Here is a 23,421-nt window from a genome sequence, read left to right on the forward strand (position 1 = left end):
GATCAGGAAGGCCCGGGATTTAAAATTTTAAAGCCATGTTCAAGCGGGCGTTCCAGGGAGGACCCTTCATTTCGCTGCTTGAAATAAAGGGCCAAGCACCTGCACAAGGATGGAACATGAAGAAGGCTACTATTGCCCGTAATTACAACAAGGAGATGAAAACTTATGTTCTCGATGTTGACGGCCCCGTTGGCTCAAAGATTACAATGCCCGAGGCGCCCGAGAAACAAGTTCTTGGCATCATACAACCGTTTCTCTTGATGCAATTATTTATTCCCAAAGACCAGATTTTCTCCTTGAACTTAGGTGTTGCCGATTGCTCCAAAAACAGAATTAGACTATACTTTTCAACAGCTAATAAAGTAGTAAAGATAACCTCTCTCCATGCCAGGTTGCCACTGCACGCAGTCGCAGGTGCGTGGTCATGTCTCGTCTTCGATTTAATGGAGATTACTCGCAGCTGCTTTCCGAATTCAGAATTTGCCAGTCTGAATTCTGTTGAGATAATGCCGTGCTGTACCTTACTGCGCGTTTTCACTGTCAAGACATGCCCTCTTCCCACCCTGGAGCTCTATTGTCCGAAAGACGAAGAAGACGCGCGCGCAAATCCGCGTATGCCAAAGCCCCGGTTTAGCCTTAGGCAGTATGCGCCTTTAGACAAGAAGGTGGAGATTGGGATTGATGTGCACGTACAGGTGTTGGATGAATTTTACCTCTCGCTCTTTCGTGAAAACAAGCCAAATACAGACCTTGCTGTACGGGACAGAGATACTCTCCTAGAGGCCCGCAAAGAATTCATCCCTGGTTATAGGGAAGCAGAAGAGAAGCCTCCTGAATCGGTCAAAATTGTAAAGAATGCACCACTAATTCAGATTGATGCAGGTGCCCATACCGCTGCCAAGACTGTGAGATCAGATCCTGATGCAACAGTATCTCCGAAAGACTCTGATCCCGTCCCGGAACGGAAGTATAACGTTTTGGCTAGCGAATCCCACGATCAGCCTCCTACACATATTAAGCAAAGCACAGATGCCAGGGCAGCGAAGGGGCGCCAGGTGGCAAAGCCTTCTGGGACAGGCAGCATTAGAGCAGCTATAGAGTTCAATGCCAAGCAAGATGATAGCAGTGTGGCAGCTGCATCTATTGGTCGTGAGAAGAGTCAAGATTTTGTGCGGCAAACCAGCAAAATACCAAAGATGAGTGCACAATGTGACACTACTAATAGCGTAATAGATCTGACTCTCAACGCCATCCCCGTTGTGCTAAATCCAGAGCAGTGTGGAAAGAGCGCAACTAGTGCAAATGGGGTCACCACTGATAGAGCTACTACGCCAGTTACACGGCTCAAGGGAGTGCGGGTTGGTCTTGTGGACGATGAAGTTCTCGGGAGCATGGTCGAGACCCAGAACTATGCTGTTCTGGGAGATGCAAATATGCCAACTGATACCGCTGCTCCAGGCAGCAACAAAATGGATACCAGCAAAATGGCTAGGAGCATGGTCAATACCCTTGTAACTTCTAACCGGACAATACCACAGGATCTTATCGACACTGTCTATAGTGTCGCTACAAATGAAGGGCAGCCAGACTCTGAAGACATAGAGGATTATGACGGCGGAGTAGACGACCTTGGGGGGCAATTTACAAATGCACACGCAAGTGTAGTTAACGATGATGCCAATGAAGGTGATAGCGACAGCTCCTACAGCTACTACTCAACGGACAATGATAATGATGACAATGACGATATCCCTGATCCGGCCCCAGATGGGGAGACGCACTCTGCTGTGCCAGATCCAGCTACCAATCTCCGCCTTGCCAGTCAGCTATCTGGTGGAATAAGATACGATGAAAACACAGGTGTATACTTAGAGATTGATGATTCCAATATCCCTGGGCCTATGGACGAATAGTCTGTGTTTCTGCTATCATAGATTGAAACTTAGACTTCTCCTTCCTATCACCTTTTGTCCTTCTGAGATGCATTAGTTAATATGAAACCCTAACATCCACTCTAGCACTCACGTGATATAAAAGACCTCAGCGAAAGGACCCTATCCTACTTTATGTCACTAAAACTGGTACAACCTCGACTCACCGGGGTTCTCCACGACACCAAAAGAGTAAACCTTCAGTCGACAGTTGACCCCACCAACGACCGACATCGCGGGAAAACAAAGATTCACTCCCAAGCTCGAGTTGGTCTTACCTTGCCTCTTCGAGTGTCACAGAAAGCTTAGACCCATCGATGTCCATATTGCTAAATGCTTCCATGAGAATCTTCCCGTTCTCCTCCGTGCAGAAGAACGATATCACAGAGGAATCGGGACGCCTGGGTCTCTGCAGGTGGGACTCCGCGATAGCCTTCAGAATACTTGCATGCTCATTCTCGTTGAGGCTTCCCTTAATGTCGTCGAAAGTGACACCACTGGGGACATTCGCGACCTTCAGGAAGCTTGGAAGCCTCTTTCCATCAGCGGCGCGCTTCTTCGTGGAGCTCTGTTTGTCACCCTGAGCTCCCCTTCGAGATTGTGACCCTGACTGATCAGCCTTATCAGTTCCAGCCTTGTCCTTTGCGCGACCTGCCGCCTCACTGGGCTTCTTCTTCTTGTCGCTTGCAGCAGACCCATCGCCTGCAGAGTCTAACCTCTCGCGACGCTCCTGGGCACGCTTGCGACGCTCTTCTAAGTTGATAAACTTGATAGATGGGACGCGCTCAAAGTAGCCGTCAGCAAGGAGGCTGTTGAAGATCTTCTCAACGTCGGAAACCGGGACAACGACGGCCACCCTCGTGCCTCTCTGCGGCGCACGCCCCTCGACAAATCGAATAGCCATCATCGCGCACCTGTCCTTCACCGATGCACCGCTGCCGTCCTTGAGGGCGTCCGCCTCGACCTTCTCGCGAATGGCATCCAACACCTGGTACTTTGCAGTGATTTTAAACTTGTGATCCTTGGCTGGCGTGATCTTCGAGAACGTCTTGGTCAAGAAAGCGATGACCTTCTCTGAGTCTATGATTCCATCCGGTGCGGAGCTAACCACAAGGAGAGCGTTTTTGTCCGACTTGAGGTAGTCCGCGTTCTGCTCCTTGAACCTAGCGAAGAAAGCCTTGTTGCGCTCGACAAAGACCTGGCGCAGGACAATCTGGTCTGGGGAAACTAGCTCAGCGTTAGAATGCTTCTCCTGAATGGCGGAGAAGAACTTATGGTACCCGCAAGGTATCTCAACACCCTTCTCAGTCTCGCGGACATTGGAGAGGAACTTTCGAGAAAAGAGCTCCCTGACATTCCCCGCGACCTCCTTTATGGAGGCCATAAACTCATCAGTGAGCTTCGCACCCTTAACGATGATTGGCATTCGCCCGGGTCTTTAATTATTACATTGAAATGACTTTAAATTTGTTTCTTTAAAAAGGATTGTCCGCGAACGCTATAAGCGCTGCGTAACCACCACGGCAAGTATTAGCAGTGCCGACTTGACCGTTCAGCGCTGTAACATATTTTTCTTTTAGACCCAGCGGCAAATCTCTTCATACATTTAATTATATAACAACGATGAAGGTCTATCTCGCCCTACATCAGCACTACATTGGTATTGCCTGGGCGTTCTCCTACCTTTTGTTTCTAGTGTCTATGTTTTCTCTCAATTGGCTTTTGCTACGTTCCTCATTTCCTAGACTGCTTACTGGGCCTAATCCGATCGTAGAGCAAGCACTCAAAAAGGGCGCTCACACTTCATAGTGAGTATGAAAATGTGCGAAAAACTGAAACGCAAGGTTACAAAGGTAGACAAAGGATGAAGCAAGATTTCAATTAAAATAAAGCTTTTCGTAGCTTCATAGGCAATGCTCCCGGCGTTTCCAGCTCCGGGAGCAAATATCTATCGCTCCAGCTTCTCTCTTGCAGCAAATTTTCGTACCACCAGCCTCTTGTTACGTGATTTTGGGGCCCTTTTGGATTCCCTACAAGATCACAGCACGAGACTGATAGAGGACAACATGGCAATCCTTGAGTTGCTATTGAATGCATCCTTTTGTCATGCTTTCTTCTTCCAAACCAGGGTCCTTCTTAAGAGCCACTTATCATATAGCTGGGAACCCTTACCGCACCAAACCACCCTCCCTCAAGAAAAGGTTATTTTAGGAGGCATTCTGGGCGGCTATCAATCGTATGTCAAGTGGATACAGCAGGAGTGCGAGTTCTTCACCAGATCTTCCGGCGACTTTATTGTTCAAAGGCATACGTTTGCCATTCTCAAGGCCATGCAACTCCAGGCAAGGCTGGTTTTTTTGGCGTTCAACCAGAACAGTCAGGACATAGATAACATTATTGTTGAGCTGCAAAAGCTTAAAGAGTTCTACGACAACCCATACGGCACTTTAGAGGCTCCTCTAGTCGTCACAGAAAAGCAGTTACATACTAAATTTCAGAAACTTATCAACATATCACGTTCTCTTGCGGAAGTACAAACAGCCATGGAATTGAGTGCCAAAGAGACACAAAATCTGTGTCGGCAAGATGCCAACTTTCTTTCAGTATATCTATCACAAAATTCTGCCGCATCACTAAGTCAAGAGGCACTGGGAACTACTGTCAAAAGATATAAAGAAAGCAAGACTGTGCGAGTGTACAGGGAAGAGCTGGCGTCCATAGACTTCTATCGGCATCTTCCTCTTTTTGCACGTGGATCCCTCGTCTCTGTGGCCCATAAATTGAACAGCAGGCTATGTTATTGTCGCCATAGCACCTTCCGCTTACTTCAAGTGGGAGAGTATCGTTATGGACATAGATACGCTCAGGTGATTAAGTCTAAGTACAGTGACAGGTTTCTAGACTTTCAGGAAATATTTATGCTGCAGGACGCTCTGGACAAGCAAAGCATAGGGGCATATAGCACGACGAAACTTCTTATTCTGGGGCTCCTCTTGGCTGGTAAGCATGACACGGCACGTAAGGAAATCATTGAGCTGCTAGAAAAGATGAGCACCGTAGACATCATTCTTACCGATTGGCTTTATATCTGCGACGATTGCATAATGCACGTTTCTGCCTCAGACGCTCTAAAGAGACACGCCACCATGCTCTCTAATGGGGACAGCTACCTTCCGCTTCTAAGGGTACTGGGCATGATGCACTACTCTGTACACACCTACACATCGACAACAGTCAATCCATCAGAGCTTTATGAGGACCTCAAGAATCCTGAACGCCATTGGCACCGTGTTGGGAGCCAGGAGAGTGATAACTTGAAGGTCCTGCTGCTAGGAACTACCAGCACGGTGCTTATGGAAGTGGCGGTTCAATCTATGCGATGGATTTTTCATAGACTTGCTCTATCTCTAGCAGACCCCATAGGCTCCCCCTTCTCCTTAGTCCAGCACATCATCCTTCTTTTCAATCTCTTGCTTATCCCCTTAGACATGTTGCTTGTCACTGCTAAAGAGGAGCACAGGACGGAGCTCAAGAAAGCTTTGTATGTGGCAGCTCCACACCTCGACGCCGTCATAGATTTGATCCTAGAAGGAAAACATGGAATACTGTTCATTGTAAAAGGCTCTGGGTATGCTGGGCTCATGACAGTTGTGCGTCTGGTGGCAGAGACGACCATGGAGCAATACTATAGTGACCTCTACACCACCCTACTCAAACATTTAAGCATGGAAAGCGTGCCACCAGCTACTCGACGTCTCATAGAAAGATATACTTTAATCTCAATTTAAAAAATTCGGTCAAAAATTTAAACAATTGGCTGGGGTGTCTGTGTTAAAACAATCCGAGTTCATCGATACGCCGTAACCAGCCATCGCTACAATAAGGTGAGCACAGGACTGATATTATGCCATCTGAGGCCTTTTTAACCGATACTCTGAACCTTGGGGTGGACGATATTCCAGCTGAGTACCGTACCTCTTTTCTTCTTGCTACGCTTTTTCGAGTGAAGCCAGGGGGGATCTGGACAAATGAGGATGATCGTATCACTCTCCGCGCATTCCCTGAGGCCGTTTTGGGCGACGTCTGTGCTGATGCTATAGTTGAGTTAGATGCTAGCATTCAGCCGGTGTTCCCACTATCTTTTTACAACCCAACACACACCTGTCTGCAGATGCAAAATGCTTTCAACTTAAAGTCCAATTCGCTGGATGAGCGGGTAAAGGTGCTTTCGACCTGCAGAGATGATGAGCTAGTATTTAAGTGCTATACAAAGCAGTACGGGCTCGGATGCAAGCACTACCTGTGCAAGTGTCAGGTTTATTGTGTTGCTTGTGACAGATTTTACTTTTGCAGACAGTGTCACAACGAAGCACATCGGAACCACGACTTAGAGTATATTGATTCTTCTCACACCACCCCCCAGATTAAGTGCGTTCTCTGCGGGGCAGTTTCTCCGCCGACTTCAATTTGCCCTTCATGTGGAGTCAACTTCGCCGAGTACTATTGCCCCATGTGCTTATTATACTGTGATGCTGGCCAAGAAATGCATCCTCGTGGGCATTGCAGCACGTGCGGCGTCTGCGTTTTGTACAATAATACACTCCCTGGTGTTGAAGACCGCTGTCAATTGCACGTAAGCAACGACGCTGTTGATGAAGATCTGTGCCAGTTCTGCATGGGATCAGTCGACAATCAAAGGAACTCGTTTCTCATGCCATGTGGTGCCCACTATGCACACACTCAGTGTTATACGCGATCCATTGCTGAGTGTTCGTATCAGTGTCCATCATGTAAGAAGCTCATTTTGTACTCAACCATGCGGGCGGAGTTTGAGGTTCGGATGCGTGAGCTTTTCGAGATAACAAAGCGGCCCCCCGAAATTCTCACGAACCTCGCCAGCTACATATGTTATGAGTGCGGAGAGTCGTTCGTAGATCAGCCTCATATTGTTCCTCTACGCTGTTGGAACCCAGCCTGCCTTTCTTTTAATACAGCCCCAATTGACGACAAAATGACCAGCAACATGCGGAGACAGATATTTGAAGCTCAGAATCAAGTATTCAGGAGAATGAAACTTGTGCCCCTAGAGTTTAACTTGGAGCGTGCGCTAATTAGAATGGTCTATAACTTGACCGAGCGGTACGGAGCTGAGATCCGCGCCCACTTTAATCTTGATGCAAAAATGCCATTAGGTGAGCGTTACGTTGTCTCATATCTTTCAGAACTGCATCCAGATTTGTTTAGGGGTGTCGCCTCTCGGGACGACCTTTTGGAGAGGTTGCAAACGTTCCTCAATCGAAAATAAAAAGAAGTAGTCATTGAGTGATGGGTGCAGTAGCTCAAGATTTTCTACTTAGTCCGACATCTATGCATAGATGCTTTGTAAATTAAAAATGAACCGAGGGAGCATTGAGGACCTGTTCAAGCAGATGACTCCCATCTACGATCTGGTGTGTAAGTGTACAGAGACGCAGGAGAAAGAGCTGCTAGATGCGCAAGAGCGTATCGATTATCAATTTGAGCTCATCACTAGTCGTGTTTTTATCATTTGTCTTCTGCAACACATACAGTGCGTCCACCGTAATTGTCACTCCTCCTACCTTCAGTATGTTAGGGACAACGCAGTTGATCTTATTGTTGGGTGCTACTCTACTCCCATTGATGAGTCTCCTTTGATCAAGGCTCTGACACAACTGGTCTCTCAATTTGAGGCCAAGCAAGAGAATAGTGATAGCAGTACAGCAGACTCTAAGTTTAAGGAGGGCCATGAAGAGACTGAAAAGCCCCTCAGCGTTGAGGCGTTTACTCTGCGCTTCAAAGAGGCGACGTACGAGCTGTTCCGTCAGGACTGGGACCGCCGTCGTACCTTCGCTGCAGCAGTGCAAGATGCAGTTCTTAAAGAACTGGAGAAGGTCAACGTCAGACTCCCAGTGGTATCTGAAAAGGTTCTAGATCCACTTTCAGACAAACCCTTATTTATCCCCCCTTCCATGATAGATAAGCAGCGCCAATATCTTATCCAGGAATTAGACGTGGCAATTGAATCTCTAGAGCGGGAGTTAGGAGGTGATAGCGTCAGAAAAGCAACAGACAGGCCCGAGCATGAGCTCCATGAACTGATTCGTCAGATGGAAGGGGCCAAGAAGGAACTGGATGCTTGTTTACACGCAGCTGTCGCCGGTGGCCTAGAATCACCCTTAGACGATATTCTTCTGGATTTATCCTCTCCAATCCGTAAGCCCGTAACCACGCAAGTCGAGTTACATCCCAGAATTGTTAGCGCGCAAACAATTTTGTCAAACTTTTGCGATTTCCTTAAAAAGCAGCACGACAAATTCATTGAAGAAAAGGACATATTACTTAAAGAAACACCAATACAATTGTTTGTCCATACGCTCTTGAAGAAACTATCAGACTCTGACCTGACCACCAGTAGCACGGTGGATTCTAAGACTCTAGTAGCAGTTGATGAGCTGATCGCGGCATGTGACAGAATCATCGCCGATGCATCTCCCGTGGCTGAAAATCTAAAGCAATCCTACATATTCAGCAACCCAGGGGCGCAGGCTCAGTATAATGTTGACTCTCTGGCAGATGCAGCCGAAGGGGCCCTTTACTTCCTTGAAGCTAAGAAGGAGATTCCACCCGTTCCACTAATCCACCATTCAGGGCCTCCTTCGCTTACCACGCCGCTCAAGACAGTGGCAACCATGGTGAGGGAGTTCTTCAACTATAGCGAAGATAAAAAGCAGGACCTAAAGGCTCTTGTTACGGGTCTTTTACCACTTTCCGGGTTTGTGGCGTCCCTGCTACCATCTAGCTTTTCAAAACAATTGAATATGCTGTCCTCATGTTCCCTGGATATTCAAGGGGTTTTAAAGGTAGCGATAGATTCCTTGGACAAGCTATCTACGTCAATCCTTCCGCCACTGTCTCCCCTCTTGCAAACTCCTACTGCCGCTGAAACCGTTAACAGGCCAATTGTATCCCAGCCAATAACATCTTCTGTCTTACGCTCGTTTTCAAAAAAGTATGTGGCTACCAGTCAACTCTTTAAGCAACTGCTTGCACAACTAGAAAAGTCTAAAAGAAAACTTTCAGACCAGTGTGTTAAGAAAGACGAGGCGGACGAACTTCGCAGAGAACAAGAAAGCTATAGCAATCTTGAGACAGAGACTCAGCTGGAGAAGCTCATAGACAATTTAAAAACCACATATATCTGTCCTATTTGTCGTGATGACCTCAGTAATGCATTCCTTGTGGGCTGCGGACACATTGCGTGTTCTGCGTGCTTATACCACATGTACGAGACGCGCACACGCAAGTGCCCCATATGCCAGAAGCCATATAAACAAGAAGACATTGTCGAGTTTGCAGTCATACGATGAGAAGCCTGGCCGCTGACGTATTCTGCTGCTTACCAATGCTCCTATCTTTCATGACTCTAGTGCCGCTAACAGTTCAGTATTGTACTTCCTAAACTTCAGACTTGTGATAGTATCCAACTGACTAGGTTCCTCGGCTGCTATGACATCCAAAATCATTGAAGCCAGGACAGAGCAGATGTATGCAGAGCGTCCATGGAAGCTGTCACTGGCGCTTTTGATAACAAAGGCGCCCTCTTTTCGATGGCCACTTCCCCTAGCGGTAGTTGTTGACCGTGAGCGCACGCGAGAAGAACTCCTGGGAGGTGGTACGGTCAACATCGTTTCGTCCGTTTCATAAAGAAATTTAAGGATGCATGGAAAGAAGTTTTTGGTGGCAAGAAACACGCTCCTAAAGTTTTCATGAACACAGGCTTTCAGTATACAAAGTAGGATGGTCCCGACATAATCTGGCTCATCCTCCAACTTGACCAAAAAGGACAAGAGGGTCTCCGGAAGCTTCTTCACGTGGTCTGGGTTTAAGAGAACCTTGCCGGAGTTCAGAAGATTGCTTAGCATTGATATTGCTTCCAGCTTGAGGAGTTCAGGTGAAGAGTTCCGGAGGATTAAACTAACTGTGAATTTTAAGACGCCTGGATTCTTGGCTATAAACTGGAGAGGTGCCGATGCCACCGCTCCCAGTAAGACTGTCGTGTACTTGTCACTGTCACGCTTTAACATGACGTCCATAAGTTCTGGGATATGAGCAAAGGACTTGTCAGTAATTTGACGCTTCGGGATCATAGGGTAATGCGTAGCTATATTGCTGAACATAAGATAGAATTCTGGAGTGTCCAGCCGCACAGCCTGCCTACTGAGTGGAACAAGGATTCCAGAGGCGATCACTGGCAGAGTTGTCCGCCCTGAAATAAACAGATTAACGAGCAAGGCAATTAGTTCCATTGGTGGCCTAGGGAGAAGGCATGCAGCTAGAATGGAGAACATCAAGATGTCCGTTCGCTCAAACGACTCTAATCCTAAGTCATCTGTGGAGAGAATGTAAAGAAAGCGTGCGTAAGCTACAACTACGTTCGTTATGTGGTCCAGCTCAGCTGTCTCCGCGCGGCAGTCATGTCTGGAAACAATCGGTAGAAGCTGACTTACTTCGGGCCAAGATGTGCCCCCAGAGGTAGATGTAATCGAGAGCTTTTCGCCTAAAACAGCCACTAGCTCTTGTAGCAGTTTTGAAAAATGTGGCTGAAGAGACAAAAGAACGCCAGCCCTGACAATTGTGTGTCTAGCTGTATCATCGAAACATAAGTTGTACAGAAACCGTAAGATAGAATCGACCGAGGATCCTGCAGTGTCTTCTCCCAAGAGCTTAATTACATTAGCCAAAATATCCGTACTCATTGTGAGCCGTGCGCCTTCGGGAGTGATGGCAAGTCTGCGCAAGAAAGTAACTGCAAGAGCGATAAGGGGCTGATTGATCGGCCTTCTCTTAATGATTGTGCCAATGTAGGACACAAACTTCTCAATCTCACAAAATAAAATAAGCTCGTTCTGCAGCTCTGACGCAGCCTCCGACAGGTTGATAACTGTATGAATAGCTGCAAAGAGAAGCTTATCCTGGATTTCAATCATACGCTTGTATCGCTCATACTCTTCCAAATAGTATTTCTTCTTCGACTCCTTCTCCATATCTTTGGCCGCCTGGACATCCTTTTTAATCTTGGCTATTTTAGTGTACCAAACCTTGTGGCGCTTTTCCTCCTGCTCAATTAGCCTTATAAGGGCATCGGGGATGTTTTGTCTGAGAAGCTGGCGTCCATAGGTGCAGTGGTGCGACAGCGAAAAGAAAATAAAGCATATGTTTGTCGCAAATAACATGGACTTTGCTCCGTCCTCACGCAAGCTGCGCGTTAATGCTGCAAGAAGGACATCGTTGAAGGCCAAGACATTAAGGTTCTCTGCCTTTTCGCAAAGCTTGAAAATACGGCTTGTTGCTTCTATTTTGATCGGAAGTTCGTCATAGAAGCACTCAATATATTGATTAATCTTATTAATAGATGGCTCGCCACAGATAGCGAGTTCACGGTTTTCTAGAAGAGCGCCAAGCAGGCACTTAAGCAGATCCCTGTTGCTTTCTGTAAAAAGACTGCACCCGAGAATGAGCTCATCAACGATTTCCGGGATGTTCTCTCGGCTAAATACCCCCACGGGGAAGGTCTTCTTGTTAGGTCGGATGGTCTTGTGAAGAGCCCCAGTGGCCTCGTCCCTATTAACTATGATTGCTTCGTAGTGAATAACAATGGCCTTTTTTAACAAATCTATTTCTATGGCACCGGGTCGAACCTTCTTGGAGACTGTTGCTTGCATTTTTGATTTTATAAACCTGGAATTTTATGCTGATGAACACCCCTGTTTCTAAAGCTTCTATCAGTGTCTCCAGTGCCCTCCATCTTAGTTCCAAGGATCTCATCAACTCAATACTCAAGAAGATATGTGTTGCGTTTAATCGCTTTAGGCCGGGCATCTTAGAATGTTCAAAGACGATCAAATTTCGGTATCCTGAAGAGTTCTTTTCGGCTGCAATGAAAGAGTTTGTCTCTAGATGTGCTCGATCGCTGTCTCTATTACAACACTTTTTGGAGATAGAAACTATTAGTCAAGAATTACACGTTACCCCAGAGCAGCTAGAGACTCTGATCTTGTCTGGGGAGTCATTGGTAGAAAAGCTGCGCAATGAGCTAGAAATCCTTAAGGCTGCAAGCTCTCTGGATCAGGCTACCCTTCTTATGAAGCACGTTCACCGTAGCGCTAAACAAAGGCATGCGGTTGCCCACAAGAATGCTCTCTTAAAACTTCTACTGGGAATAGTCGAGACCATTATGAAAGAACAGTATCCACGAGATGGGATGTCTTCTGCAAATATCCTTCTAAGTAATGTCATTCAACACATTAACAATTTAGATACCGTCGTCAGTGATGCGCGTAAACTCCTAGCTGATGTACCATGAGTCTGTAAGAACACCTGAGTGTCTGATGTACTTTGTAAAAGGGCCTACCCACATCTGAGCAAAGTTCAACAGCGTAGTATTATTCTGCTGATTCTGCTTGAACAAATGTCAAGCTTCTTTTTGGGCGTGTCCGCGGCGTCTGGGCTGGGACTGGAGCCTTGGGGAGGCACGCAGCAGCCAGGGTCGGCAGCATGCTCAGCAAGGATGCCTTCAGTGTTATCTACTCTCTCAGGAGAGGCCCCCACCTCACCGTGGAGGAGATTCAGCTCGGTGGCCTGGACAAGAACAGTGCAGATGCCATCAGACTAGAGCTGACCGCCCTTCTCGACCTCTCCCATCCAGGGGTCCTCAAGTATCATCAAGTGATTGAAGACGAGGGCCTCATCTACGTCGTCACGGACCGCCACAGCAGGACTCTTGACAACCTCCTCGCCGAGCACAAGCGAAGGAAGAACCTCGTCCCTATCGCTATGATCCTCTCCGCCATGAAGCAGGTCGCTGCCGCCCTCGCCTACCTCCACGGCGTCAATGGGGCAAACAATAGGGGGCTTGTCCACTGTGACCTCAGGCCTGCCAACATATTTATCAGCGCAGACGGAGAGCGCTTCATCATCGCTGGCCTCGGCCTCTGCAAGGACGCCCTGTGGAGTGAGAGCACTCTCATGGGAGTGGCAGTATACATGGCCCCCGAGGTGCTCCTCCGTAATGAGTCCAGCCCCGCCTCCGACGTGTGGAGCCTCGGGGCCATCATTTATGAATTAGTAACTCTGAGGAGACCGGACTTCCTGGGGGGCAAGGAGCCAGCAGAGGTCTTCGTCGACGGGTGGAGGCCGGACCTGAGCGGTGTCGCTGATGGCTTCATGCAGAATGTTCTGGAGAGGATACTCGTGCTGGATCCTGGAAGGAGGCCGACGGCCAGGAAGCTCGTCCGTCTACTTCGGATTCTCAACATCTCTGCTGATGGACAGGAAGCCCGAGGCACAAGGCTAAAGGTCATTTACTCTGTTTCACCGAGGTTGGTTTGCTAACTGCTGCCTGAGTAATCTCTCCATGCGAGCCACCGCCGTTTTGGGCAGGTGGACCTTCCGCTTGCTCTTGGCAAGATCCAGAATCCGAAATCCAATATCAAGGATCTAAAAGTCGGATGTCCTCTGATTCTGGTGGGAGAAGAAGAAAGTTTGCCCTATCCTCTTGGGAGCTGCTGTGTTCCTCGCAGCGCCTTCTAGGACCTCCCCTTCCGCCGGCTGGTTGTGGGCAGTCAGGACTCGTCCGCCTCTGTCAGCCAAGCACCCAAGGGGCCCCATCTCTTGTCGAGGGATTTACATGGGTCACATGGTGAGTCCACTCCGACAAGCGGTGCGTAGTTGGCCATCGGGGTGGGATCTTGGCCAGCGTCAGCTTAGCATGATGAGAGGTTGGCGCCATCACCAGCTACATGCCTTCAGTCGCCTTCTCTATCGCCTTGAGGGAAGAAGCATCCTCCTTGCCGCCAAAATGGGATGGCGTCCAAGCCTCGATTCCCAGACTTCGGATGGTGAACAAGCGAGGAAGTTCTTAGCGTGACGCCTGCGTGAGGGATTTATTCGGAGAGCAGCTACGACGTACAGTTGTATGTTTCTCCTACAAGCCTGGTAATTGACCAGGGTTGCTTTACAGTCGTGGAGACACTGCGGCGTCTCTCTAAGCCTTTTATAGAGACGATCCAGTTTAGCGTAGAAGAGCGAACGCGACCCAGCCCCGTTCCTACCTGCTGCTCTACGGTTTGCTGCCGCTACTTGTTGTTCTCACTTCCCCTGCTATTGATAGTCGCAATACTCTCTGGAGCAATCGCTTGCATCCATCCGCAACCCTAGGCGTTACGGCTTGGAAGTCCATGTCACCGCATAAGCTCTATGGAGGGCATTTACTAGCCATGGCAGATGGAGGTCGCCGCTTCTGGAGGCCCTGGTGCATACCGGGCCTAGAAGACGCTGACTCCACTGGCTGCAGGAGCTGCCACCCACATGTGACAGCTTGAAGTAGCACCACTTCGAGGACAGGGGATATTCACAGCTCGAGAGGACCTGGCAGCAGAGAACAGACTCAGGCATAGCCACAAACAGACCCACCAATCCGGATGGATGAGGGCGGACACCTAATTGGCAAGCCGTTGGCTAGTCTATGTAGAGGCGCATCCTCTAACAGCAGGGTCTGGCACACGAAGTCTAAGGGCGACCATGGGTACACAGCAGACGGGCAGAAGCCTGCTTTTTAATGTGTGGAGGCTTTGATGAGGCAATCCTAAGTTTAATGAAGGCCGGGACCGGTAGCTCTAACAGACAGTTCCCCAGCTTTGGAATACTTGCGTCACCATAGAGTCAATACAGTGAGTTGTCTGTAGTAACAAATCTGTGGAGATAAGAGCAGACTCCTATCAAACTAACTAGATACTAATGGATCCTAGCGTGAACTCGCAGTATAGGGACTTGCAGAAGGCACCGCGTTCTACTCATCTGAGTAAGACAGCCAACTGAGTGAACCCATAATGCAAAGACCACGAGGCCAAGGGCTCCTCCATAGCCTTAGAAGCTAACATCACAAGAGTCACACTGGCCGCGGAGTGCTTTCCGATCCCCTGAGGCTCAGCAGCATGGCTTCAGTTCCTAGTATGGCCAGACAGGCTTGAGACATGAGATACTCTGTCTGCTGCAAAGCACACCTTCTGGCAGCGACTCTGGTCTATCGGGTAACTCTCGCATAGAGGAGGCAGATGGCTCTGAAGCGTCACTGCTCGCCTGGTAACTCTGGATCATGGCAGAGGAAGTTTTTTATGAAAATGCACTCCTAGTGTGTAGATCCGCGTTTTCATGCGAAGCGAGAAGAGGCTCCTGGGTTGATCTTTCATGCCTCCCTCTGCTCTAGCAAAAAGTAACGCAACGTATGCACTATTGATCTATGTCGCTATGGCAGCCGTAGTTAACTAGCCAACGAGACAATCGCTAGAGGAACCCTCGCACACTTATGAGCAGAGGCGCAGCCTGAGAGCAGTCATCTGGCCGCTAAGTGATGGAGGAGCAGACACAGCGCTGCTCCGTGCAATCACACTCTCTCACTTTAGTGGCTATGTGGGCAGCCCCGGTCTTGTGAGGTCTGCGGATAAGCTGCTTCACCCCATAAAGCATCCAGAATTACTACAGGTGACACTTGCAAAGTCTTACTGCGGGAGGCCATGCTCCACTAGAGACGTGGCTCTGGAAACACCTTGGCTGATGGGAGCTCCCCTCTGGCGTTCTTAGGGGCGGTGTCTGTCTACAATAGCTCTACACCCACTGCCTGTATATGGCCCAACTGTGCCGTATTAGACCCCTGTCTCCACTGAATGGCTGATTCGAGGGCGATTGCCGTTACCAAGATGATACCTTACATTGACTGCTAAGAGCTGTCTTTGCATATATTACGCTGCTTAGTACTGCGCTCAAACGAAGCTTGCTATCGTTCCGCAGCCATTGTGGATTGGAAGAACAGTTAGCACTCTCAGTGGTCCATGTGGTAATCGGAAGTCAGGGAAGTCTAAGTTGAGTGGGAAAGCTTGAAGAGGAAGTAGCAGCTCTTGTACTCCTCTGCTGGGTGATGCAGAGAACTGGCTCGTTTCTTAGCGTCGATAGTTCTTCAGAATGAACGTTTCTTTGTTTAAGACTTGCATGCTTCGGATTGCCCTCTGCTGGCAACAGAGCAGCCACCACCCTGCGTGTCTCCTTCAGACACAGTTTCGTCTATGACGGTGCCTTCTGTTTCTTCTCTGGAGAGGCATAACCGTCCCAATCCAGACACCTTGCTCTCAGCACACACCTCGTATCTATCAGAGGCCAGGTGTTCGTCAACCATATCCCGTGAGCATCAGCGCTGTGTCGCTATGTTACTTCCTGTCCCTCTTGAGGGGCGTATTCTGACCATCTTAGTGTTTCTATGATGGAGAGCTGTGGATCCGGAGGTGATTGTTGCTTTCTGGCCCCCCTCTGCTGTTCAGTAGACTGCAAGAGTGCCCTTCAGGAGTCGGTCCCCCACCTTCTGTTCTCTCGGGGAAGTGGTCCTTGGATAGTGCCACCCAGAGGGCTCCCGAAGCCTCACTATATGGGTGCTGCTTTTAAGAACTCCTGAAGCATCCCTACAGAGTCGCCCAGTGGCGCAAGTCTTACCCATTGTCAGCGGGGGTCTCGGCTCTCAAGGACATCTCAGGGACAGTACGCCGGTGTCACTTCCTGACGGGGGCCAGGCGGGAGGCTGCTCACCCTTGTGGATCCGTCAGCGATAACGAGAGCACCGCACCTGCCATCATCGCTGGGGAGTGTCGGCAGACGGTACTCCGCATCCATCCACGGAAGGGCTGAGTCGTGTGCTGTCGTCATAATATTCCATACTGGCGCAGATAAACCTCCCGGTGGCACTTGGGGATTCCCGACACGGTGCGCTAATATACTACTTGCTCGAGCCATCGCTCAGATCTGCGACCCCCGTGGTCTGGGCCAGGTGCCTTGGACGGCCTCCAGCCCTAGTAGGAGCACCGACCTGTGCTCCTTGTTCCAAACAAGCATTCCATCTATTGTGCCCAGCCCTGAAAGACCCGCTCCTTCGCAGGTGTCCGAGCCGAGCGCTGTCTGCCGCCCAAGAAGTGTGCTGGCATTCAGCAGAGGGGCTTGCAGATACCACGGACCTCGGTGGTAAAGCGCCTGAGACCCTGCCCTGGGCACGAGTAAGAAGCCCCAGCCGCACCTCGCCGCGGACTATGACACGGTTCCTGTGTGGCGCCAGGCGACGCACAGCAGGCACGAGTGTGCAGTCCTCTGCGCCTGCTCACCGATGATGCAGCTGGGGCCTGTGGAGCAGCAGGGCCGAGACACACATATGGGAGGCGCCGGCAGGCATTGGGCTATTGGCCGTCAAATGATGGGTATGACTTGAAAGGTGGCTCGCGGCAGGTAATTTACTCGACCGCAGCAGACAGGATCGCCTTTAGCCTAAAACTGCCATGTGTCGGTAGATGCACCTGTGTCTCCCACCACTGTTCTGCGTGCCATTATAATATTCTGGCGTCTCTAGATTTGGCAGAGGCATCCAACAAGGAATTCACAACTAGAGGCTGGCCCAACAGCCAGAGAGGCGTCTATTGGGCTGTACACCCATGCACCGGGTTGTCTTGAAGGGGTCGTTCCCTCTCTAATCACGTGCCCTGTCCCCGGTCCGTACCGGCGAAAGTCTTACTGAGACACCCACTGTCCAGGATACTGACCAGACCACCAGGCAGCGATTGGCCGGAATAAGGGAGAGCCGCTCTCCTTGGCATACTCTACTATGTGCGTGCAAGAATGGATGGACCATAAAGTGAGGCCACTCAGTTTTTCTTTCGGAAGACGAAAAACCAAACCAGCACACCCGCCACACCGCCGACGACGAGGACCACGCTGATGGCGATGCCAGAGATGGCACTAGACGAGAGGGCGGACTTTTTGGAGGTGTTGTCGTACTCCAGACATATGGGTGTGGCTGCACCTTCTGGAACCATGCAGAGGCTGCACTTGGAGATCGCCTTGTGGCACGCCTTGCACGTGCTCTCGGAGAAGTAGTACCCGGCCAGGCAGTCGAAGCATGCCTCCCCATGGGGCAGGTGGCGCAGCCCTTGGAGCACGCCTTGCACGCCCCCTTCTCCAGGTAGAACCCGCTGTTGCAGGCGTTGCAGACCCCACTACTACACATTGCACAGTTCGTCGGGCATGTAAGGAGCGTTCCGTTGTACGTTATCCCGTACCCGGCCACGGTGCTATCACACCAGCCGTCGCTCGCCTTCGTGCAGACAGTCTTCCCGGGGAGGAGCGTGGAGGTGTAGCACCCCCCGTTGAGGCTGAAGGAGTTCGAGCTGCAGAGACACATCTACCGGCGCGACATTCGCACACGCGATGCCAGCCGCCCGCAAGCTGGAGAAGGTGCACGCCCCGTTGTTGGGGTACTCCGTGCTCTTGGCGCAGCGCGAGCAGTAGCTGGTCCCGCCCACCGTGAGCCCGCACTCTGCACAGCTGCTGTCCTGCACGCACTGCGGGACGCACGATCCCTTGGCACCGTCGCTGTACTCCAATCGCCTCTTGGCAGGGCAGGAGGTGCAGTCATCGGATGCCGGTCCGCTGCACGTGGCACACTCAGAGCTGCACGGCTTGCATCCTCCCGAGCCCTCGACGTAGAACCCGTCCCTGCATGCCTTGCACTTGGATTCCGACTCGCAGACTGCGCAGTTGCCGAGCGTGCACGCCACGCACCTCGAGACGCCGCCCACGGTGGCCTTGTAGTACCCGGCGGAGGCCAGGCAATCCTTCACGCACAGACCGTGGGGATCGAGGCTGTGGTCATCGGCACACTTTGTGCACACGTCTCTGTCCTCGCACGTGTCGCAGTTGGGGTCCTTGCACTTGGTTGCCACGCACTGACTGCCGGAGAGTGTGTAGCCATACTTGCACCTCTTACAGCTCGACTCGTCGCACTCAGCGCAGTTCTCCACCGCGCACCCGACACACTTCCCGTCCTTCAGATAGGACCCGTCATCGCACGCGCAGCTGTGGATCGAGGATGAGGACCCCTGTATGCCCTTCTGCCCCTTGGGACAGCTGGCCAGGCAGCTCCTCTTATCCAGGCTCAGGTAGAGGTCGCGGCACTCCAGACACTGAAGACTACTGTCCTTCATCTCACACCTTTGGCATCCCTCTATTCCCCCGTTGGCTGAGTCCCCGCAGCGCCAGCATCTGCTATTCTTGGTGAACACCTCCTTGATTGAACTGTTACATGTGGTGCAAACGTTTTCTTGCACTGTCTGACAAACCCGAGACCCTGCTTGATCCGGAGCATCTTTAAATAAGTAGCATCCACCATAAAACAAGAAATATTGCCTGTTGCTATCATTCTTACAAGATGTACATTTTCCTGTTTCAGGATCTTTTGTACAAATATTATCAAGTTTGCTGATTGACCTACAGAGGCCATTCAGAGGCGCTTCTGATGAATTGGCGCATTGTGTGCACAACGATTGTCCCTGTATATCTATAGTATTTCTTGATAAACAGATACTGTTACCAATTATACTATCTGCGGTATAACACCCAAACCGACTCCAGACGTAACCCCTAGGACAAAAGTAACAATAGCCGAGCTCGAGTCCCTTAACAGACCTACATCGAAAATCAAAAGGGCACATAAATCGTTCTGAGCATTCGCTACAGCTGGGTATAGTGTTCCCTGGCAACCTATGTTGGTTACAGTACTGACACCTATATACACCACTACTCCCGCCAAAGCCTACTATATCTCCGCAGTAGATACAGCGTTCAGGAGAGGTGGTATTAGGGTTGGTAAAAGTTATTGGAGTATAATATATACTTCCCTTTCCGCACTCTTGACAAATCCCATTTTCTGCACGATCGCAGATACTTGCTTTCCATCTGCCAGACAATTCATAGCAGCCACCGTAAAATAAGAAGTAACCATTGCTACATCCTGTGCACCATCCACCTTTCGGCGATTTAATACAACCGGCTTTATTAACTTTTTCATCCGTAGTAGCAACACATGTGCCATTGATGGGAACATAATCCTGGCTACACTCTGTGCAAAAGAAAGTAGTTAAGTCCATTAGGCATCTATCCTGAAGACACTGTGGGATCCTGCCTTCACAAGAATACCCAAAGCCATTGTAGTATACAAACGTCTCCTCAGAGAAAGACCCTGCCAGAAAACAAGTCAGAATCATGAACAGCGAAGCCAAAGTCATGAAGCTATTATTCTTTATTGGATACCTATGAAAGTTGCACACTAATCCGAGTCAGTCACTGAAAGCCTTGGCTTAGAATTACAACTGTCAGAGTAATACCCCTTGTACTTCTTACAGACAGACTACAGACGGCAGACCCATGGAAGGGCTCACTCTACTTACACTAATCATCGACTCACACGGCGACCTGAGTAACCTGTAATCTGGCTCTGCAATGAAACAGTTAGGCGATCTGTTTGTCTCCGCTCTCAAGCGGAATTGCCTAATTCAAAATTACTAACATACGCTTCAAAGTTTTGCAGGACTTACAGTACAGAAAACTCATTGGGAACATGTTCCGAGCAAACACGTTCGATAAACAACCACCTCGCAAAGGACTCTCTGTTGTCAAGGAGATCCTCTCGAGGTCTATGAGTGGGGTGACTGTAAGCGAGCTCCTTGAAGAATGGCCATTTTCAGGCGCCTGTCCATCCCCTTACCCCGATGTTCTGGGAGCCAACATCAGTCATATCTTCGTTGAGCAAGGGCACTGTGGAGGGGACTCTGCAGGGCCTAACGAGCGTTCGGAGGTGCAGCAGAACAACGACGAGACACGGTATGCCATCGCATAAGCACTAAGATCTCGCTGACCTGTGCACTGAAGGATGCAGGCCATCCGAGTCCTTCTCCGTATGCAATCGTAGCCTGCTGCTTTCGTCGGTGTTTGTCATCCACGAGGGCCCTTATTACCCGAAGCCCTAGAGCCCTGAGGTCGTACTGCGGCAAGCATCTGCTCTACAGGTGCTGACGTACAGGCCACTTTACTTTATTACTGACAATCGGAGAATACTTCAACATGGTTTGTTCAGAGACGCCAGGAATACAACCAAGTACCTTGCCGACAAACACAGCATCCAGCCCCAGAAGAACATCTAGTCCTCCTGAGGCACGATGCGGCCATGTTTGTCTTCTGCTGGTACCGGGCCCAAACGGACAGCCTGCTTACTGAAGAAGAACGTATGCAGTTAGACACCTTTGAAGGCCTGGCCTGCCTTAGCAACCCAATTCACTGCAGAGTGCCCTTTGCTGCTCCCCGCCCCCAATGCACGGAGATTTAATCAAGCGTGATGATTCACTCCACCCGCCGGCCATGCCCAGCCCTGGCTGCGGGCGTCTCACTCAAGTCCTGGGCATCCTGGTGGGCGCGGGCCTCCGCAGCCCTTTTCAGCAATGCTCCCACCTGTCGCGGCGGCAGCTGTCGGCCTCTGGCTCACCGGCTGGGGCCGCCCCTCCGCGAGGAGCTCTGCGACGTCCCTGTTCCCCGCCTGCGCAGCGAGCAGCAGGGCCCTGCGGCCGTCGGCGCCCTCCCTCTCGTGCTCTGCGGGGCGGGGATCCGGGCCACCCTGGGGCGGTTCCCGTGGGCGCGTGCATGAGGCCGTCACCCCCTACTCGTCACGTTTGCTGATGCCAATCCCTCTTCAAGTAGTGTCCGGACGGTCTCTGTGTTGTTTGTGTGCAGCGCGCATCAGCCTGAGGAAGACTGCAGGGGTCGGCCGCTCCATCCTGTCACTAAGCTGCATGACCTTGGCCTCTAGCCTTCACGTGGCCAGATGCCCTTTACCCTGATCCTCGAGAGTGCCCTTAAGAGAGGCAGTCTCAGCAGACCTGGCGTCGAGGGCCGCCTCAAGAGTAGTAATCCTGTCCAGCTTGGTCTTGGCATCCTCCTCCAGAAGTGTAATCCTGGCGTTAGCACTGTTCAGAGTAGTCTCCAAGGCGCCGCACTTGTACCTCAGCATCACGCACTGACCCCCCAGCTCACTAACTGGGATGTCGAATGTAGCGAGCGTCTCGTGCAGCTCCCTGGCCGTCGGCCTCCTCTCTGGCTCCAGCACGAATATCCTCTCCAGAACATTCTGCATGAAGCCATCAGTGACATCGCTCAGGTCCGGCCTCCACCCGTCACGAAGACCTCTGCTGGCTCCTTGCCCCCCAGGAAGTCCAGCCTCCTCAGAGTAGTAAGCTCGTAGAGGATGACCCCGAGGCTCCACACGTCGGAGGCGGGGCTGGACTCATTACGGAGGAGCACCTCGGGGGCCATGTATACTGCCACTCCCATGAGAGTGCTCTCACTCCACAGGGCGTCCTTGCAGAGGCCGAGGCCAGCGATGATGAAGCGCTCTCCGTCTGCGCTGATAAATATGTTGGCAGGCCTGAGGTCACAGTGGACAAGCCCCCTATTGTTTGCCCCATTGACGCCGTGGAGGTAGGCGAGGGCGGCAGCGACCTGCTTCATGGCGGAGAGGATCATAGCGATAGGGACGAGGTTCTTCCTTCGCTTGTGCTCGGCGAGGAGGTTGTCAAGAGTCCTGCTGTGGCGGTCCGTGACGACGTAGATGAGGCCCTCGTCTTCAATCACTTGATGATACTTGAGGACCCCTGGATGGGAGAGGTCGAGAAGGGCGGTCAGCTCTAGTCTGATGGCATCTGCACTGTTCTTGTCCAGGCCACCGAGCTGAATCTCCTCCACGGTGAGGTGGGGGCCTCTCCTGAGAGAGTAGATAACACTGAAGGCATCCTTGCTGAGCATGCTGCCGACCCTGGCTGCTGCGTGCCTCCCCAAGGCTCCAGTCCCAGCCCAGACGCCGCGGACATGCTTTTGGGCAGGGGGACAGCCTCTCCGCGGGCGGTCCGAGCTGCATCGTAGACTTCGGCCCACGGGATGGCTTATCGCAACGCGCCTGCTCACATAGGTTGAAAGGCTACATTAAATATTTCATCTGCAGTGCTAGGTCTAATTCTGGACGAGATTTCGTCTTAGCTATTCACGCTTCAATTAGAGTTTTACTTGTAGACGATTCATATATTTACATATACAATTTGCGTCATTAGACTAGACTATTAACTAGTCTATGCATACGTACACTGCAACATACCGCAATCTGCATAAATTAGCTGGAAAACAAAATGATCAAAGTAATGCAATCCCTCATAATTCAAGCACAGATGTAAATTTATGGATGGTGCACAGCTCGTATCCGAGTGCGCTGACAAGCTGATAGTAAGGCTGCTCGTTTTTGTTCTGTAACAAATCGGAGCCTATTAGATCCACACGGGCTGGTAAAGATAATGGGAAGCTTGCTAAGCCCAACTGCCTTACGCTCCACATCTCGGTCTGCATATGTTTCTTTGCCCAGCCCAACCTGGAAGTATTCCAACTTAAGCCCGTCCTGAAGTCCATGAGTAAACATCTTCATATGGGGTGTTTTGACAGATAAAACCTGTCGCATGGGATAGTACGTCAACGGTGGCCGTAAACTTTCACTCATTTCTTGTATTTGCCT

At 50.5% G+C, this 23,421-nt stretch overlaps 9 protein-coding genes and 2 pseudogenes across 9 annotated transcripts; 6 read left to right on the forward strand and 5 right to left on the reverse strand.

Annotated features, from left to right (window-relative positions):
- Positions 1 to 35: 35 nt before the first annotated feature.
- On the forward strand, positions 36 to 1,913 carry GL50803_007328 (uncharacterized protein; the record flags this gene model as incomplete). Its single annotated transcript, XM_001706848.1, has 1 exon — positions 36 to 1,913. One exon carries the CDS (start codon positions 36 to 38, stop codon positions 1,911 to 1,913), a length of 1,878 nt encoding a protein of 625 aa, XP_001706900.1.
- A 292-nt stretch (positions 1,914 to 2,205) lies between these two features.
- GL50803_0021628 (uncharacterized protein) lies at positions 2,206 to 3,357 on the reverse strand (the record flags this gene model as incomplete). Its single annotated transcript, XM_001706846.1, has 1 exon — positions 2,206 to 3,357. One exon carries the CDS (start codon positions 3,355 to 3,357, stop codon positions 2,206 to 2,208), a length of 1,152 nt encoding a protein of 383 aa, XP_001706898.1.
- A 487-nt stretch (positions 3,358 to 3,844) lies between these two features.
- Positions 3,845 to 5,719, forward strand: GL50803_0016184 (uncharacterized protein; the record flags this gene model as incomplete). The annotated part of the gene is made up of 1 exon (XM_001706845.1): positions 3,845 to 5,719. The coding sequence occupies one exon, from the start codon at positions 3,845 to 3,847 to the stop codon at positions 5,717 to 5,719; it is 1,875 nt and encodes a 624-aa protein (XP_001706897.1).
- Positions 5,720 to 5,835: 116 nt separating this feature from the next.
- Positions 5,836 to 7,236, forward strand: GL50803_001935 (Zinc finger protein; the record flags this gene model as incomplete). The annotated part of the gene is made up of 1 exon (XM_001706844.1): positions 5,836 to 7,236. One exon carries the CDS (start codon positions 5,836 to 5,838, stop codon positions 7,234 to 7,236), a length of 1,401 nt encoding a protein of 466 aa, XP_001706896.1.
- Positions 7,237 to 7,324: 88 nt separating this feature from the next.
- Positions 7,325 to 9,319, forward strand: GL50803_0095918 (E3 ubiquitin protein ligase; the record flags this gene model as incomplete). Its single annotated transcript, XM_001706843.2, has 1 exon — positions 7,325 to 9,319. The coding sequence occupies one exon, from the start codon at positions 7,325 to 7,327 to the stop codon at positions 9,317 to 9,319; it is 1,995 nt and encodes a 664-aa protein (XP_001706895.2).
- A 48-nt stretch (positions 9,320 to 9,367) lies between these two features.
- Positions 9,368 to 11,674, reverse strand: GL50803_00114885 (Kinesin-associated protein; the record flags this gene model as incomplete). The annotated part of the gene is made up of 1 exon (XM_001706842.1): positions 9,368 to 11,674. The coding sequence occupies one exon, from the start codon at positions 11,672 to 11,674 to the stop codon at positions 9,368 to 9,370; it is 2,307 nt and encodes a 768-aa protein (XP_001706894.1).
- A 26-nt stretch (positions 11,675 to 11,700) lies between these two features.
- On the forward strand, positions 11,701 to 12,315 carry GL50803_002328 (uncharacterized protein; the record flags this gene model as incomplete). The annotated part of the gene is made up of 1 exon (XM_038045972.1): positions 11,701 to 12,315. One exon carries the CDS (start codon positions 11,701 to 11,703, stop codon positions 12,313 to 12,315), a length of 615 nt encoding a protein of 204 aa, XP_037901779.1.
- A 191-nt stretch (positions 12,316 to 12,506) lies between these two features.
- Positions 12,507 to 13,343, forward strand: GL50803_0016988 (Kinase, NEK; the record flags this gene model as incomplete). Its single annotated transcript, XM_001706841.1, has 1 exon — positions 12,507 to 13,343. The coding sequence occupies one exon, from the start codon at positions 12,507 to 12,509 to the stop codon at positions 13,341 to 13,343; it is 837 nt and encodes a 278-aa protein (XP_001706893.1).
- A 4,340-nt stretch (positions 13,344 to 17,683) lies between these two features.
- GL50803_00114888 (High cysteine membrane protein) lies at positions 17,684 to 20,101 on the reverse strand (annotated as a pseudogene).
- Positions 20,102 to 21,350: 1,249 nt separating this feature from the next.
- On the reverse strand, positions 21,351 to 22,667 carry GL50803_0038578 (Kinase, NEK; annotated as a pseudogene).
- Positions 22,668 to 23,091: 424 nt separating this feature from the next.
- On the reverse strand, positions 23,092 to 23,406 carry GL50803_007538 (uncharacterized protein; the record flags this gene model as incomplete). The annotated part of the gene is made up of 1 exon (XM_001704090.1): positions 23,092 to 23,406. The coding sequence occupies one exon, from the start codon at positions 23,404 to 23,406 to the stop codon at positions 23,092 to 23,094; it is 315 nt and encodes a 104-aa protein (XP_001704142.1).
- Positions 23,407 to 23,421: the final 15 nt, after the last annotated feature.

This window comes from Giardia intestinalis, chromosome 3 (genome assembly GCF_000002435.2).
Source record: "Giardia intestinalis strain WB C6 chromosome 3, whole genome shotgun sequence".
NCBI classification, from domain to species: domain Eukaryota; phylum Fornicata; order Diplomonadida; family Hexamitidae; genus Giardia; species Giardia duodenalis.